Here is a 16,735-nt window from a genome sequence, read left to right as displayed (position 1 = left end):
TTTAATCTCAGTTTTACTCTAACCTACACAAAGCGATATCTACAAACGATTCGCGAATCGGTTCGTTCGAATCATTAAAAGGAAACGGTTCAAAACGAATCGTTCAAGAATCGGCCATCACAATCAGTGCCGTATAACGGGATCTGTGATCTGACAGGGCGATGGCTCGGACAGCAAACCGAAGAAGAATGAAGCTGAACATGGAAAACGACTGTACTGCATCGTGTTGTGTTTAAATGCCTGAAGGACAGAGACTGACGCCCCGGACAGCGGTATAGTGACGTCAGAGGAGCGTCTGTAGCCTCATTGTCTGTAATGCTGCTCAATGCCGGTATTTAACGCATCCACGAGACTTGTGTTCTCCGTATTACAATTAATTCTTGAATTTAAGATGAAATGCTGTTTATTTCTCTTCTAACACGATGTTTTCTGTACAAGATCAGTCTGTGATCAGCAAATAGTCAGTATAATGGGATTTCAGGACTGATTAACTGCAAAAGGTTTCGCATTTGTAGGTTAATCGAACTAGTATGCTGGTTGACATATGTTGACAGAGTTTTGGCTGGGGGTCAGTGTTTGTTCGGACACCCCAGCCATCCCGGTGAGGTGAGGAGGTTCTCAGAACGTTCTCTAAAGGTTCTCTCACGTCCTTCCAGTAACGTTAATAGAACGTTCAGAGTAATAACGTTCTGAAAACATTAGCACAAAAGTGTTATTTATATCATTCATGGAGACTTTTTTCTAAAATGTTTTTAAATGCTACTACTTGTTTCAGAACATTCAGAGAACATTCAAAAGCAACATTCCTGTAATGTTTGCATTATAGAAAGTAATGTTTGTAAAACATTCAGAGAACATTCAGATTCAATGTTTTCATTATATAATGTAATGCGTATGTCAACAAAACGTTCTTAGAATCTATTTTGTTAGCCGGGTCAGGCCTCCAACCGTTTCTAAACTGTACTTTTAAGAAGGTGAGGGTTACGACCGTGTGCCATTGCCTGTCCATGCCGGTGTCCTGCTGCGGGGCGCTCCATCACGGCTCCTCTCCGAGGAGAATCGTCCACAGCCAGGCAGGAATCAGGACTTGTTTGAGCCAACCGCGTGCTTCTGTTGGGCTGAAGATGCTGCGGACTGCTTTCAGTTTGGAGGGAGTCGAGGAGCGGGACGAGGAACAAGAGGATGATGGAGAAGATCAGAGGGATGGTGGGATCCCGTTCATCATTAATAGGGGTGGTCTGCCCGTAAATGAGGAGACCTGGGAGAAGATGTGGCAGCACGTGGCCCGCATCCACCCGGATGGAGAAGCGCTGGGCAGGAGGATACGGGGAACCAGCGACCTGCCCAAGGTAGAGCTTTCACAGCCACCAAAACAATGTCAAAACATCCTGTCAATTTTCTTCTGAATCAGCAAAACACACGTGTAGGGTTAAGGCCACAGAATAAAAAAAGTGAATTATATTCAAAATTATGAGAATAAAAGTCAGAATTGTGAGATATAAACTTGCAATTGCGAGAAAAAAGTTAGTAGAGTGCATTAGTGCCGTCCACTTGGTTCCAGAAGTATTTTCTTCCACTCATTTCTCCCATAGGAATTTCAAAAAGTCTTTGTTAAAGAGTTATAATCCATGAACCAAACCAAGCAGCTATGAGGAGAATCAACAATACAAACTTTGATTTGAAGCCCAAAAATATTTGAAAATCAGACAAAAATACAAGACTGTGAACTTAACAGCTTTAGTGAATGAAAGAACTACAATCCCATGAAGCATTGCAAACAGCATAATATGATGCTAAATGAAAAATGATGAATATGAAGAAATATACAACTACTTATTTAAAAATATTGATTATATATATAAAACAATATGTTTTAAGTTTAATGCAAAATGCATATGCAAACATAAGTATTTTGAGAGCGTATAGGGAGACTGACTTAATAACATCATTACATCTCTTTTGGCGTGTTTTGCTTGTTCCAACTCTCTGATTTGTGTAACTTTCTGTACAGCATCATGGATAATGTAGATTTTCACCACTAATTCCACTGTTAAACACAATTATTTTAAAAATAAGCTGAAATAATGTGGGCTGATGCTTTCAACAGAAGCAAATACTATCGATTTACAACCTTGTGTAGGGCTATTCTTAAAGGCTTACAAGTTATCATTAAAAATCAATTTCCCTATGGAGAAAATTAATGTTTTTTGAGTTTTTTTCTGGAACCGACTGTTGCACTCTATTACTTTTTTTTTTTTTTTTTCATGGTGTGAAAAAACAAAACAAAATGATGAAATATAAACTTTGAATTCTGTGAAAAAAAGTCATAATTGCATGATAAACATTGTATAATTTCCCTGAAACTTTGAGTAAAAATAGTTTGGCTAGAGCTTGATTATTAACTGTGAAAGCGACTAGTGAGTAGATGAGTTTCGGTTGATGTTTAATGTCCTTCACAACCTCTAGTCCCATTTAGACTTTTTCAAGACAAGTAAAGGCTTTAAAACAATCACAAGAGGGTATCAATTATGTATTTTTTGTCATAGAATAAAACGTCAGAATATCATGAGCTTTTCACCACAGACCTTATTTCAGGGGTTTAACCAAAATCCTATTGAAATTTGCAACTTGTTCATGTGTTTTGGCCGACAGAAACACACCATTCCTGCAGCACTGTATAGTGGTATCAGTAATGTATCAGCAGTTTGTAGACTGGTTTCCATTTGTCTTTGTGACTTTATTCCTTTAATCCATCCCTTGTGGATTGATCGAATCCTACGCATCTAATCAGTATCCAGTGAGTGGAGCTGCACAGTCACACTGTTACTGGTTCAGTGCCGGATATAAACAGCACAACAGTAAATACTGAAAACCTTAAATGTTTATTATCTGTTGACATTGACTGATCAGCCTGGCCTGCGGTCTCTTATTAGTCACAGTAATGTGATATCGTTCTCCAGATGATTGCTTTTACTCTTCCGTGACTCTGTAGATTCCAGTACCAAGTGTGCCTACATTCCCGGCCAGCAGCAGCATTCCTCATCGCCTGGAAGCCATTCAGAAGATACATCAGGGACTTGCAGTATCCTTTCACACTCACTGCCATACACTGCTGAAAATCATGCTCTAACTCAGTATTTTTGCCAAATTTAAGTGAGTTTGTACTTAAAACAAGAACAAATATTCGTCAATGGGTCAGAAAAATAAACTTTATTCAAAGGGTTTATTTTTCAGACTCCGTTGGCAGATATTTGTTGTCGTTTTAAGCACAAACTGACATGTCAGTGAAGAGTTCCCTGATACCTGACCAACATGCATGATAAAGTCTGGATCAGAAGTTGTAGCTAAATTCAGTTAAAGGAATAGGGTTTATGCTTGCAAACTCCAAAAAGGACAAAAATCATAGAGCAAATAAGTATTAAAGTATAACTTTCCTTCATAGTCCAAGTGTTTTGTGTGAGAAACAGACTGAAATGTAATCTCAGTTGTCCTTTTATAATGTGTTGAGTTCGAACTCTTGTCAGACCAGATATGATTCCTATAGCAAAATGTTTCCATCCACATATTTGTATGTGAATTTAGGGATAATGCATAAAAATACTGAATGGAAATGCTTAGATGCACTTCTATAAAATGCACATAAAAATATGATTCATTTACTGAATAAATCCCGCAATGCGCAACAATAAACTCATGTGACTTTGCCTCAACAGAGGCTGTTATTGGATAACTGGACTTATCCAGCGGACCAATCGCATCACAGCATCTCAAAAGTTGGTTTGGTGGTTCTGAAACATCAATTGACTGAAACGAGTCAAACTCTGTCATCAGAATGGAGGAAAAAAGATCCCAATTGCAGTAACTTCCATTTTTGTTACTGATATTTTACACCAGTTTCCCAGGAAGTGATGATTTTGTTCTCTTGAACACATGGGATGAAACGCTGCTTTACACACAAGTTAAATTTGGATGCAGCTAAAGATGCTTAAACACCATTGGTTCTCATTTATCATGTGCTTCAATATACAAATTCCACATTGCTCCATGTTTTCAGTTCTGCTCCTGATGTTCCATGTTTCTCTGATATTTTAAGTTAGTTTGTGTTTTTGTAAATAAATAACATGCTGTATTTGGATCCAGCTCTCCCTCGTTTCTGACTCAGCGTTACAGGCAGTCTGTGATTGAATGTGATTTTGACCCAATGTATGTCACAGCTATTTGTCATATGATTATTAATATGTTATTTTGTCAAAAGATCATGTTTAGTTAAGCAATAGATACACTTTCATGATACATTGTTTTTGTCTCTTAATATAGGCTATTCTCTGTAAACTCTGGTGATACAGCAGATTGTTTGTGTTCTGTGCTTAACATTGTCTGTCAGATACAATCACACTGGAACACAGTTCTTTGAGATCAAGAAGAGCAGGCCGCTCACAGCGTAAGTCCAGTTCACACATCTGCCCCCTTCTTTTAATTTCATCCTTGAAATAAAAGCCATGAGAGTCATGCAGAATTTAACTCGGAGAGACGTTTACATTTCAATTCAATTGAATTTGAATTTCGGTAGCCAAAAGGATGCATCATTGTAATTTAAATTTAAGGAAATAGAAATAAAAAGTGGAATGATATTCCAAAAATATATGTAATTTTCCATATAATTTACCCATAAACATACGCAAAACTTATATTTCCAGAAACATATTATTAATAATCAATATTTGAAATGCCACACATAGACATTTGTGTTTAATTCTATTAAGTACATTTGACAAATTAACTTTTGTAAATAAACCTGGAAGAGCATGTCAATTTCTAGAATACTCTAACTGACACAATAAATTATATAATCAGTAGATTAAAATAATTTTGACCTAATTATAATCAATATGGTGGACATTTTGTGGTGGAAAAATTAAAATTGGTTATGACTGTTGATTGTATTGACAGTGTTGAACGTAGTCTAGAGCAATACGTTAAACAAATGTATTATACATATCAGGGCATAATTAGTCAAAAGTAACTATGATTTGATGAGAAACTCATAGCTCAGAGTAGCAGGAAGCAGCAGAGGTTGATATGGCTTTAATAATGATATCAGATAAAGAAAATCTTATTTTACTATGACAGTGATAGAAACGTTACAGCTAATTGTAAATAAGCCTGTTAGACTATATTTCTGTACCTGCACAATAATCATTATGATTTTGAATGTTTGAAAAACAGAAAATTGCCATCATCAGATGCTTTAAAAATAGTTATTTACTTGCATTCAGACTCTTATTACATTATTACCTTCAATTTGTTCCTCAGATTAATGGACATTGCCAAGGAAATGACAAGAGAATCTCTACCAATCAAATGTTTGGAAGCCGTTATCCTCGGAATGTATCCTTCACTTTGGAATTTACTGAAACATGGATTGAATATATTAAGCATATACAATGAAAACAACAGAGGACCTAATACAGAGCCTTGTGGCACTCCATAATCCATACTCCATTTGTGATTTGACTTCCACTTTAACACAAACAAAGTGGTAGCAGCCAGACAGATCCAAACCATCTTAATGCTTATCCACAAATCTAATCTGTCGAAGGGAATGACATGATCTTTGGTGTCAAAGGAGGCACTACAATCCAATAGTACTAGAAAAAAGCAACTTGTAACTCTGACAAGCGCAGTCTTTGTGCCATGGCCTAAATACTGATTTAAACTCTAAATTTCTGGCATAAATTGAGGATTTGAGAAGGGTCTATAATTATTTTATGCTGCTGGATGCTCAAAATAAATTCAGAATCCAGTTTAGTCATCCAGTAATGTTCAAAGTAATGTTTAAACATTTTAGTGACAGAAAGGAATGTAGGCAACAAGAGGATGGAGTAATGGATGTAGGATGCAGTAATGATGCTTAAAATTCAGATTTGATCAAATTTTTCAAGTTACATTTTACTATTTATTCATATAGAAAACAGCTGTTTTAATTTATCATTAACATACAAAACGTAATTATTGTAAGTAGTGTATACAAGGATAAATCATGCATTTAGAAAGAAGATGAATTTTCATTTCATTAATGTACGCAGCTGTCTGTCGAATATAACACTTAACGCAGCTGACCTGTCAGTTACCTCACCAACAGCATGCCGAGCGTCGAGCGGTTTCCTCTCAGCTTTAAAACACAGTTCTCAGGGAGTCATTTCCGTCACATTGTGCTGGGCGTACACAGCGGGGGCCGCTTCGGTGCTCTGGGCATCAGTCGCCGTGAGGACCTGATGTACAAACCGCTGGAGTACAAAACCCTCAGCGACCTCCTGCAAGAGTTTCAGGCGGCCTATCGGGGCTACTGGCACACGCTGTGCAAGGTCAAGATCGGTCATTATGTGTCACATGATCCCCACAGTGTGGAGCAGATAGAGTGGAAGCATTCGGTACTGGATGTGGACAAGCTGTCCAAAGAAGAGCTGAGGAAAGAGCTGGAGAGACACACCCGGGATATGAGGCTGAAGGTATGGATGATACGCTTACAATTAAAGCGTATTGCTAATACATTGTTTTGTAAAATTTAAAAGTTAAAGTCTGTGTAAATCAATATTAAAATGTGTTCTGAGTTTGTCACACCACAAAAAAATGTGTTATTAACCACCCAGCCAAATTTGAATGATTAAAAAAATGGCAAGTAAATGAAATAAGTTATCAAAATCTTGAAAAAATAAGCAGTATTCTCTGCTCTTAAATGCTGGGGGCGTGTCCGCTGTCTGCTCTGAAACCACGCCCACTCGAGACAAAGATGCCGTCTCTCTCAACTCACTTGTCTGAGTCAAACATACTGATGCATATAAACAAAAGAATCACGTTAGAGGAAAATTTAAGTTAAGTTAAGGCCTTTGCACACTGAGTCCAAAATTTTTGCATGCGTTTTTTCGTATTCGTAAACCTAAAAAATCGTCACGCACAGAGACCTTGCACACTGAGTCCGAGGCGTAAAAATTAATGCGTTGCAAAAAAAATCGCGAAACAATACAAAATTAAGTCTTCAAGCAGTGACCACGATTTAGTTGTCGTCTCTTCTTTAAAAAAGAAAAAAAAGAGGAAATATTGGGTCCATTCAATCCCGAGATTGCATAGAGAAAAAGTAGAGTTCACCTCATCAAGGAGCTGCGGGATTATCCCGAGCGTTTCAAAGTTTACTTCAGGATGTCAGTGCCCCAGTTTGATGCTTTACTACTGGCACAATCTGTCTTTATATTCTGTATCTTTGTATTCCGCACGTTGTTTGTCATTAAGTGCTGCTGTTTTGTGCTGTAGAAGACGTGGATCAACTTGTCAGATGGCATTCTGGATTTTTGCGTTCGCATACGGTGGCTCTGAATTGTCAAAACGTCTCTCAAAATGCGTGCCTCGGATGCGAAAAACGCAGAAAATCGAACCTGACCCGAATATTTTTTTGACGGACAAAAGTTTCGGATGCAGTGTGCAAACGCGATTGACATAACGTGAGGTCGAATTTATTTTTTAACGTGCGAAAGTTTCGCATGCGAATTTCGGAGTCAGTGTGCAAAGGCCTTTACTGTGGACTTCCTACTTATTATAACAAGATGGTGGGAGGAAGAAGGAGAAGGAGAAGAAGGAGAAGCCCGGAGCAGGGGAAGCCAGGTGGAATGCGAAGCTGGGGGTAGGGCGGAGATAGACAGAGCCGTAGCGGTGGAGAGATGGAACTCATTAGACGTCTCGTAGGTCTGTGGCATAGTCACAGAGAGGCTGACCAGAGGTGAAGCCGGCAGGCCGAGGGAGCCCGGTGGAGCCTTAACCCTGATGGTCCCTGTTGAAGGCAAGGGAGGAAGAAGCGAAGCTGGAGGAGTTAGGGCAATGGGCAGAGGTGGAGTGATGGGATCAGTGGCTGGGAGCAGAGCCAGGGGATCCACTTGCCCAGTGTTAGCTGGCTCATGGAAGACCAGAGGAGGCTGAGGCACTGTGAGGAGGCTGGGGAACAGAGGGGCTGAGTGGAGACTGGGTAGAAGGACAGGCTAAGGTCTGGAGAGGGGGCGGGAGAGGGTTTGTTTGGGGCAAAATCGAAATAACAGTCGAGTCCAACAACAACTCACTCACAGTGGGGGGTGTATGGGCGGGGACAACTCTATTCCCTCGATCAATACTAAAACTCCCACAACAATGCATGATATGGCTGGCTCACACACCTGGTCAAACGTGTACTCAGTCGCTCCTTCTGGCACTGGCTTTCTGTCTGCGGTGGGCTCAGGCGTCATTTCCATCTCACGCGGTGGTGTATAGCTGGACTCTGGGATAGGAGTGGGGCTGGTGTCCTCCTCGGGGTCAATGATGAAATCCAGTACATTATGCACAAGCACCCACTCCACATAGGCAGCGAAGTCCTCACGGGGACCGATCGCTTAGGCCGGTGTGGTAGAAGACACTGAGTGAGTGGTCCTCATAGTGTGTAAGGCACGCCAGATCTAAAAAGTCCTGGGTACATTCCCCCAGCGAACAGTCCATCTGCTACTGGCCCAGGAGTTGTATGGAGGCCAGGTACATAGTGAGAGGAACAATAAAACAAGAAATAACAAATAAAAATTCTGCAAAAAATTAATTTAATCTTTTCAGTCCGTTGTTCAGTAACGCTTAGTCCAAGGGAAAAGAACGTAGATGAGGTAATTCCAAAATAAAAGTTCTTTGTTAATCCTACAAGCCAAAACCTAAACAAACAAACAAAAAAAAAAAAAACCCATACAAACAGTACCAACGTGACTGAAGACAAACAACTAAGAGTCCATGAAAATTAAACTAACTGAACATAAATGTGACAGTGATTTAGGGTAAAACAAAAACATAGTTTGGAAGATGGTTTTATGATGTACTTGCTCAATATTTATATTTTGTTATTTTCAAATAATAAAAAAAGTCACAGAGTACCATTAAATCTGAAGCTTGTAATTGTAATTGTAATTCCTGCACCCAATGGAATTTTTTGGAAAAGTTTTGTTTCCCAAACAATTCTATCACTCTGCCTTATGAAAGCTTGTTTCCCCCAGGGGATAAAACATGAAAAAGGTAATTGCGACTTTTTCTCACAATTGCAAGTTTATATCTCATAGTTCTGCCTGGTGGAAACAAGGTGTCTTGACTAGCCTTATCTGTTGAGAAGCAAATGTTTGATGCCTGTGAAAAACTGTAACAAACGCACCAATGCATTTTTTTAATCACAATAATATGCTGTTTTACAAACCGTGGTAATAATGTGTGCTCTTTGTGAACTTCAAAAGGTTGGCAATAGGTTTCTGGGCAAGTAAAAGTCTTTTAGTATAATTGTACAAACGTCCACCTTCAGCTTGAGCTTCACGTGTCTTTTTGCTGTGAAATCTTTACTCATTTTTATCAAGTAAACATAAGAATAACTTTGGTGTTGTTAGTAATAAGATGAACACTTACTGGACTAAAGCAGCTTCAGTTTACTTGATTATCCAGACATCATTTTATAGAAAAATCATGAGAATCAAATATGATCATCAGGCTTTTGAGGAAGGTTTATTTGTTTATCTCTCAAGTCATCATTGTATTGTATTGCATTGCATTATACACCGATCAGGCATAACATTATGACCACCTTCCTAATATTGTGTTGGTTCCCCTTTTGCTGCCAAAACAGCCCTGACCCATCAAGGCATGGACTCCTCTAGACCCCTGAAGGTGTGCTGTGGTATCTGGATCAAGATGTTAGCAGCAGATCCTTTAGTCCTGTAAGTTGTGAGTTGGAGCCTCCATGGATCGGACTTGTTTGTTCAGCACATCCCACAGACGCTCAATTGGATTGAGATCTGGGGAATTTGGAGGCCAAGTCAACACCTCAAACTCGTTGTTGTGCTCCTCAAACCATTTCTGAACCATTTTTGCTTTGTGGCAGGAGCATTATCCTGCTGAAAGAGACCACAGCCACCAGGGAATACCATTTCCATGAAAGGGAGTACATGGTCTGCAACAATGCTTAGGTAGGTGGTACATGTCAAAGTAACATCCACATGGATGGCAGGACCCAAGGTTTCCCAGCAGATCATTGCCCAAAGCATCACAATGCCTCCGCCGGCTCACCTTCTTCCCATATTGCATCCTGGTGCCATGTGTTCCTCAGTAAGTGACGCACATGGACCCGGCCATCCACGTGATGTAAAAGAAAACGCGATTCATCAGACCAGGCCACCTTCTTCCATTGCTCCGTGGTCCAGTTCTGGTGCTCACGTGCCCACTGTTGGCACTTTCGGCGGTGGACAGGGGTCAGCATGGGCACATGTGACAAGCTATGCAGCCCCATACGCAACAAACTGTGATGCACTGTGTATTCTGACACCTTTCTATCAGAACCAGCATTAACTTCTTGAGCAATCTGAGCTATAGTAGCTCATCTGTTGGATCGGACCACATGGACCAGCCATCACTGAGCCTTGGCCGCCCATGACCCTGTCGCCAGTTCACCTCTGTTCCTTCCCTGGAGCACTTTTGATAGATACTGACCACTGCAGACCGGGAACACCCCACAAGAGCTGCAGTTTTGGAGATGCTCTGACCCAGTCGTTTAGCCATCACAATTTGGCCCTTGTCAAACTCGCTCAAATCCTTATGCTTGCCCATTTTTCCTGCTTCTAAAACGTCAACTATGAGGACAAAATGTTCACTTGCTGCCTAATATATCCACCCACTAACAGGTGCCGTGATGAAGAGATGATCAGTGTTATTCACTTCACCTGTCAGTGATCATAATGTCATGCCTGATCAGTGTATGTTTTAAAACTACAGAGCTTAGATCAAACTGTTATAAAGATCTCATTGATTTGCATTACAAAGAATTCCATCTTACTTTTTGTCCATATAAATATCAGCTTCTGCACCAAATTGCATATTCTTGCTCAGTTTGAGATTCAAATTGAGCTGTTTTTTCCTTCATATTCTCACAATATCAGACTGTATGAGCTAGAAAGGCTGGATGTATCAAATATTATACTTAATAAAAGAATTTTTAGTGTCAATAGACTGTTCGATTTCTGAGACTGTTCTATTTCTGCCTGTGATGTGAGATGTAACTGTTGTGTTTCAGATCGGTAAAGCTGCTCCTCCATCACCCTCTAGAGACCGGAGGAAGGATATGGGATCTCCTCTGAGGAACCCGGGCAGCCCGATGCGCAAGAACAGCCACAGCGACAGACGGTACCTACAGATCTCTCACTACACACCATCAGAAACTCTAGCTGTTCTAACACTAGGTGGCGCTGTTTCCACAGGCTGTCAATGGAGAAGAGAGCGGGGCCGGCAGCGGATCTGAACGGATACCAGATCAGGGTGTGAGAGATTCGACATGAAGAGGATCCTCTGCTCACTCACACCTCAAACCATTAGAAACATGCATCATATTTATATTCATTTCACATTTAATCTGTAAATACAGTGCAGTTAGCCTTTAACTACTAGTAGACTAATGTACAGGCTCGTCTGTAGTGCCTTTGATCAGAAAAATGATTCTCCTCCTTGTTTTCCAGCACAAATATCTAAACATTCTTAAATTCAAGATACATTTACTGAAGTAAAATGGCTTCAAATATTAAGTCTTGTTTGTATCAAAATGAAGTGAGTTTGCGTGTAAAAAAAGAAAAAAGAAAGAAGAATCATTATCTGCCAATAAGGTCAGAAAAATAAACTTGTTCTTCTCCAGTAAATGTATCTTAATTTAAGGATGTTTAGATATTTGTGCTGAAATCAAGACAGATATTCAGAGGAAGAAGATGATTTTTTTGCAGTGTGCTTATACAGTCTGTGATAATATGAGCATGTAAATCAGCAGACAAGGTTCAGTGGTTCTTCAGTGAATGCAGCACTCGCCCCTTTGGGTTTTTAGGTTTTATATTTTTTTAACTCTTGAAAGACGGTTACACATTACAAGCAACATTTGAAGTCAACATGAAATGATAACTGACTAAATTCACATTGCTGCTTTCATTAAGAACATTTCATCAGTGCACAATATGCTACATAAATTAATGTTTGTTCATCAAAATATAACTTGCTCCACTTCTGAAACGTCTTTCTCTTTTAGCTGATGTCATCAGATCATCACCCGTTTTCTCTGTTAAACAAGGCACTTGACTGGAGAAATAATGAGCTGTGGATGTGAAGATCATTTCATGTTGACTTTAAGAGGATCATGATGCAGTTTGAGCGACAGTCTGTTTCATCAGATGAGATTCTCCTACAGAACATGAACATGAACACACACCTTTACACACTGAAGCCAAACTGAAGCGCACTGATACCTGAAGGAGACACTGATGATGATGATGATGCTGGTGCTGTTAAATCTTCTTCTCGTCGTCTGTCTCATGTTCCCATGATGCATTAGAAACACTTGATTCCTGCCACATGATTAATTACCTGCGTGTGATTAACAGATGTTTCCTCATCACTGGAATGTCATTCATACACTTTTGTGACACTTGAAATTGAAATGTACAATAAATTCTTTTGTCAAATGAAATGTTGTTTCCGTCACATGTGACATGATGATATGCTGATGATTTACAGTGTCAGATGAGAACTCACACAATAATAACTAGTATTTAACGAGTTTGTTTGCCCATATAATCTTTAGGGTATTAGGTTAGCTAATTTGGCTTGCTGTCCACTGAGGAGGGGCTCGATGAAGCATCTTCAACTCGAGCTCTGATACACCCCCCAGTGAATAAATATAGGATATGATTACATAGGGCAAGGTACCTGAGATGAAGGTGGAGTTTGGGGAGGTGGAGGGATGCTGAAACAGCTGAGACTGAAGAGAGGTAAGCAGCTGCTTATATACTCTGGCTGTTGATTGGAAGATTAGATGGGCTCGCTCCTCCCTAAATTACGTTTAGGAACTTCACATGTATACACATCACAAAATAGTGAACTACTCATATAGTTAAAGTTATTAAAAGTGAGAGAAGTGTTGAGGTCAGAGGTTGTGACCGATCAGACTCTGACTCTGTGTCTGATCTGAAATTTTGTGTGACGCTTCATCCTAAAACCATCAAGAACACTAGACCTGTTTACTACAGAAAACAATAAACGTGGATTTACTTCACTTTTACACTGAGTGACATTCAGTCGATTCCCAGTTGCAGTTTTTTTACCTTTTAAAGAATTTGTTTTCTAACTATTAAATGTCAATGTCAAATTTTTATATGTAATAAATATTCAATTAGAATAAGATATAACAATATTGATATGGTAACACTTTACAATAAGGCTCCATTAGTTCCCTTTCGATACCTCACTCGTACTGCGTCTGCTAGACGCAGTGGGGAAAACTCCTTTTTCTCCGATTACTGAAGCCATTTTCAATCATGCAGTGAAACTGCACGGCCATTGGTTTGTGCAGTTGTAATGAAACAAACCAATGACGAGGCAGTGGAGCTGCACAAGCCTATGGCGATAAAAGCCCGCAAGAGCCCACCAAAATGGGCAGGGTCATCTATATAAGCGGGCATCTCGGCATAGGATCTCAGATCTATTCTCCTTCAGTGACGACGATCTTCTCTTCGCTGCACTACGAGACTCGAAGCCTTCTCAACATTTACACACCTCACACGCCGTTTACAGGGCCTGCTCTGCTTTAGTTGATCGCCTCTCTGCAAGCAGCCTGATCAGCGCGCTGCTCATGAGCCATCTTTAGTGTCCGAGAGCACCTGTTTCAGCACATCCCCTGCCGCCATCTGTCAGGTGAGCAAACAGAGCTTATTTTTCCTGAAAAGAGCAAATTTTTTCATTGTTTCCATGTTGATTAGTTTCTCCAGGTGTTTCCTATTAACCAGCCCCTCTTGTTATCTTGTTTAGCTTTGTAGTGATTTTTACTTTGTCCATCAAAGGACACAAAGTAAAATAGGGATTGGTACTCACGTCACCGCTGACGTTGTGATTTTTGGATCACATGTCTCTTAAGGTGTGGTTATGAGTACATCAGATGACCACTTTCCCCTTTTTTCCTAGTTCAGGGCACCAGTCAAGGTCTGTTACCTTGGCAGTATGAGAACACTCCCAACAGGGGCTTTCATTCATTTAGAATTAATGTAAAGTGGTCAGCTGATTTATCTGAAAGATTGGTGATATTGCTAACTTGTAGAACCTCTTCTGTATTATCAACACAAGGAAGACACAAGTGTAATAAAATACATTTTATTAACAAAAAGATAAACAAGAATAACTAACACAACGACTAAATGAATACTATGAATGATAAAGGAATAAAGTGCATAAGCTACATAGAATACAAGTGATTAAGTTGGGCGTGGCTATGGAAGAGTTACGCTATCTTATGGAAAGATAAACTGTTTCTCTGAAAATAAGGTGGAGAACCTTATTATGCACCAAACAAATAAACGAAAGATTATTTGTTATTAACTAACATCAGCTATATTACATCTAATGGAAATTAGGAAATTATATACTGGTAATATACAACAATGCCAAGGTCTCTGGAAAGTGAGAGACTCAGAACGGTGTATCCGTTAATGTCTATCCTCGTGCAGGACAGACTCAGAACGGTGTATCTGTTGTGTCTTTCCCCTTTGACGGGCAGACTCAGAACAAGGAGTGTCTGTTAAAAGGGTACCTTTTCAGATGAGGAGGAGATTGCATTTTGGCGCGTCTCCATTCGAGTGTTGTGATTGGCTGCTGGCATCAGAGGGGACACATAGTGTGACCCACCCTTCTTTCTCCTGTGGAACTCATTTGCATAAAGCACAAAGTTGGAAGTCTTTACAGTGTCTTTAAAGTTTACCAATGCATTTCTCACTTTCCAAACCACCACCAGAATACCTTTGGCAATATTCTAAACAAATAGAGACTAAACATGATGGAAAAAGTTTGAACTGTCATTCAATTGTACATTAACAGCTGAATTTGTATCAGATGTTGCACTACAAATGGCTGTCACTGAGAATACTTATTTCTGTGAATAAGTATGAAATGAATGTGTAGTTTGCATCAGTTCTAAGGTTTTCAAACATAGTTTTGAATGGATTTGGATTGATCTTTGTTTCACCCATTTCTGCTAAGGTCCCGAGGAATTTTTATAGCGGGTCTGTGGCCAACCTTAGGAAGTAGTCTCTAGATGGGTGAAGGGCAGAAACTGCCTGTGGACCAATGAGAAGTCCTGTCCTTTCCAGGCTTGGTACAAGAGGTCTTCCTCTTGCCCTCTAAGAGAGGTCTGGATGTTGTCCTTACATCTTTATCTGATGGCGTTGGACAGTGTGTTTGTGTTAGTCCACCAAGATCCAATCAAAATGTAGCAAACCTTTGTCCGCTGTTACGGACCGAGAGGGGCCTGGCCATAAACTGGGCCCTAGAATGTGCTGTTCACTACAGCTTGTTTCCTTGTGTGTGTGTATATATAGCCCTTGTGTTTCTCTTGTGCTTTGTCAGTTGTTTGCTGTTACCTTGTTCATGTCTCAAGTTTCTGGATGTTTTATTAAAGTTGTGCGTGCAAGTGGATTCCATCTCTCTGCTTCATCTCTCAACATTTGTAACAGAATGACTGACCAAAATGAATCCAGCTGCATAGATAACGCGTCTCTGACCCGATTGAGGAATATGTGAGAACTTTATTGATTTGGCATATAAAACCACCATGGATGAGGTATGCCTAATATTATTTTTCCAAGGAGGACTATCTGAGCCACTCAGTTTGATCATCCCTTTGCATGATCCTAATTGGTCTCTTGAAAAGTACATTGACAGGTCATTCACAAACTTCTTGTATCCCTCTTGCCTGATCTAACCCTGCCAGATCCACCGTGGGAATTTTCAAGACTGTCTGCACTACTGTAGTGGTCGTCTGCTCCGCCATGGAGGTCTTCAAGCTTATCTCCACTGCTGTGGTGGTTTAATGTTATTCTTCAGATCTGAGCTTATATAGAGAAAATTAGAGCAGTGCAGAAATCTAAAAGAAACAAAGTTCCATTGCAAAGATCATAAATTATTAAATTAATTGTTTTATCTAAGCAGTTCTGCGGAAAACATGTCATCGTCCAGCTCAGTTCCGTTCTCCATCCAAAGGTGTCAATAATATTGTTGAATATTAAGTGTCCCACAGAGAACATTATACTGCTGTTTCACTTTTGACCTTCCCCAAACCTCATTTCACTGCTGAGAGTGTTATTTCTTCATTGCTATTAATATGCTGGACTGTATTTTATTGCAATGACCAATATGTTTAGAGCTCATGTGATGGATGGAGTCAAATGAGGTCTTTATAGGCCTCTGAAGTGTAATGATGTGACATTTCTCCAAAACACTGCAGTAAAATGATTTAATATGAGTGCATATAGTATGGGACGTCCCCTATAAGAACTGGCCATTGATCCTTTTTTTTTTTTTTTTTTTCCCCTCTCTGCTGATTAAAAAATTAGTTCTTCATAGGCCTCTGAAGTTGAAAAATGTCATATATCTCCAAAATGCTGCAGTAAAACGTTTTCACATGCATTAAGTGTCAGCGTTAGTTCAGGCAGGCCTCGTAGTCAAGCTCTGCTATCAGCTGATCCAATTTCTATGGACTCCATTGGCAACTCTAAAATAAGGTGCATTACTTAAACGCAGCTTCCGTCTCTCTGCCTGCTTGGCTGCTTCCACTGCACGCTGCTTGCAACCCACCTCCTCCCCAGCTCCTCCTTAAACTTGTGTTTAACTTAATCAGTGTCAT

The 16,735-nt window shown here is 39.8% G+C and overlaps 1 protein-coding gene across 1 annotated transcript; it reads left to right on the top strand.

The window, feature by feature from the left end:
- Positions 1–89: 89 nt before the first annotated feature.
- Positions 90–11,649, top strand: vash1 (vasohibin 1). The gene is given in 9 exon segments (XM_048190223.1): positions 90–331; positions 972–1,349; positions 2,993–3,061; positions 3,063–3,082; positions 4,385–4,441; positions 5,314–5,388; positions 6,128–6,509; positions 11,105–11,214; positions 11,289–11,649. Coding segments are annotated over 9 exon segments (1,161 nt in total). The 5' UTR covers positions 90–325; the 3' UTR covers positions 11,353–11,649.
- The last annotated feature ends 5,086 nt before the right edge of the window (positions 11,650–16,735 follow it).

This window comes from Megalobrama amblycephala, linkage group LG5 (genome assembly GCF_018812025.1).
Source record: "Megalobrama amblycephala isolate DHTTF-2021 linkage group LG5, ASM1881202v1, whole genome shotgun sequence".
Lineage (NCBI taxonomy): Eukaryota > Metazoa > Chordata > Actinopteri > Cypriniformes > Xenocyprididae > Megalobrama > Megalobrama amblycephala.
Note: the sequence above shows the minus strand (reverse complement) of the source record. Positions and strands in the feature narration are given on the sequence as shown.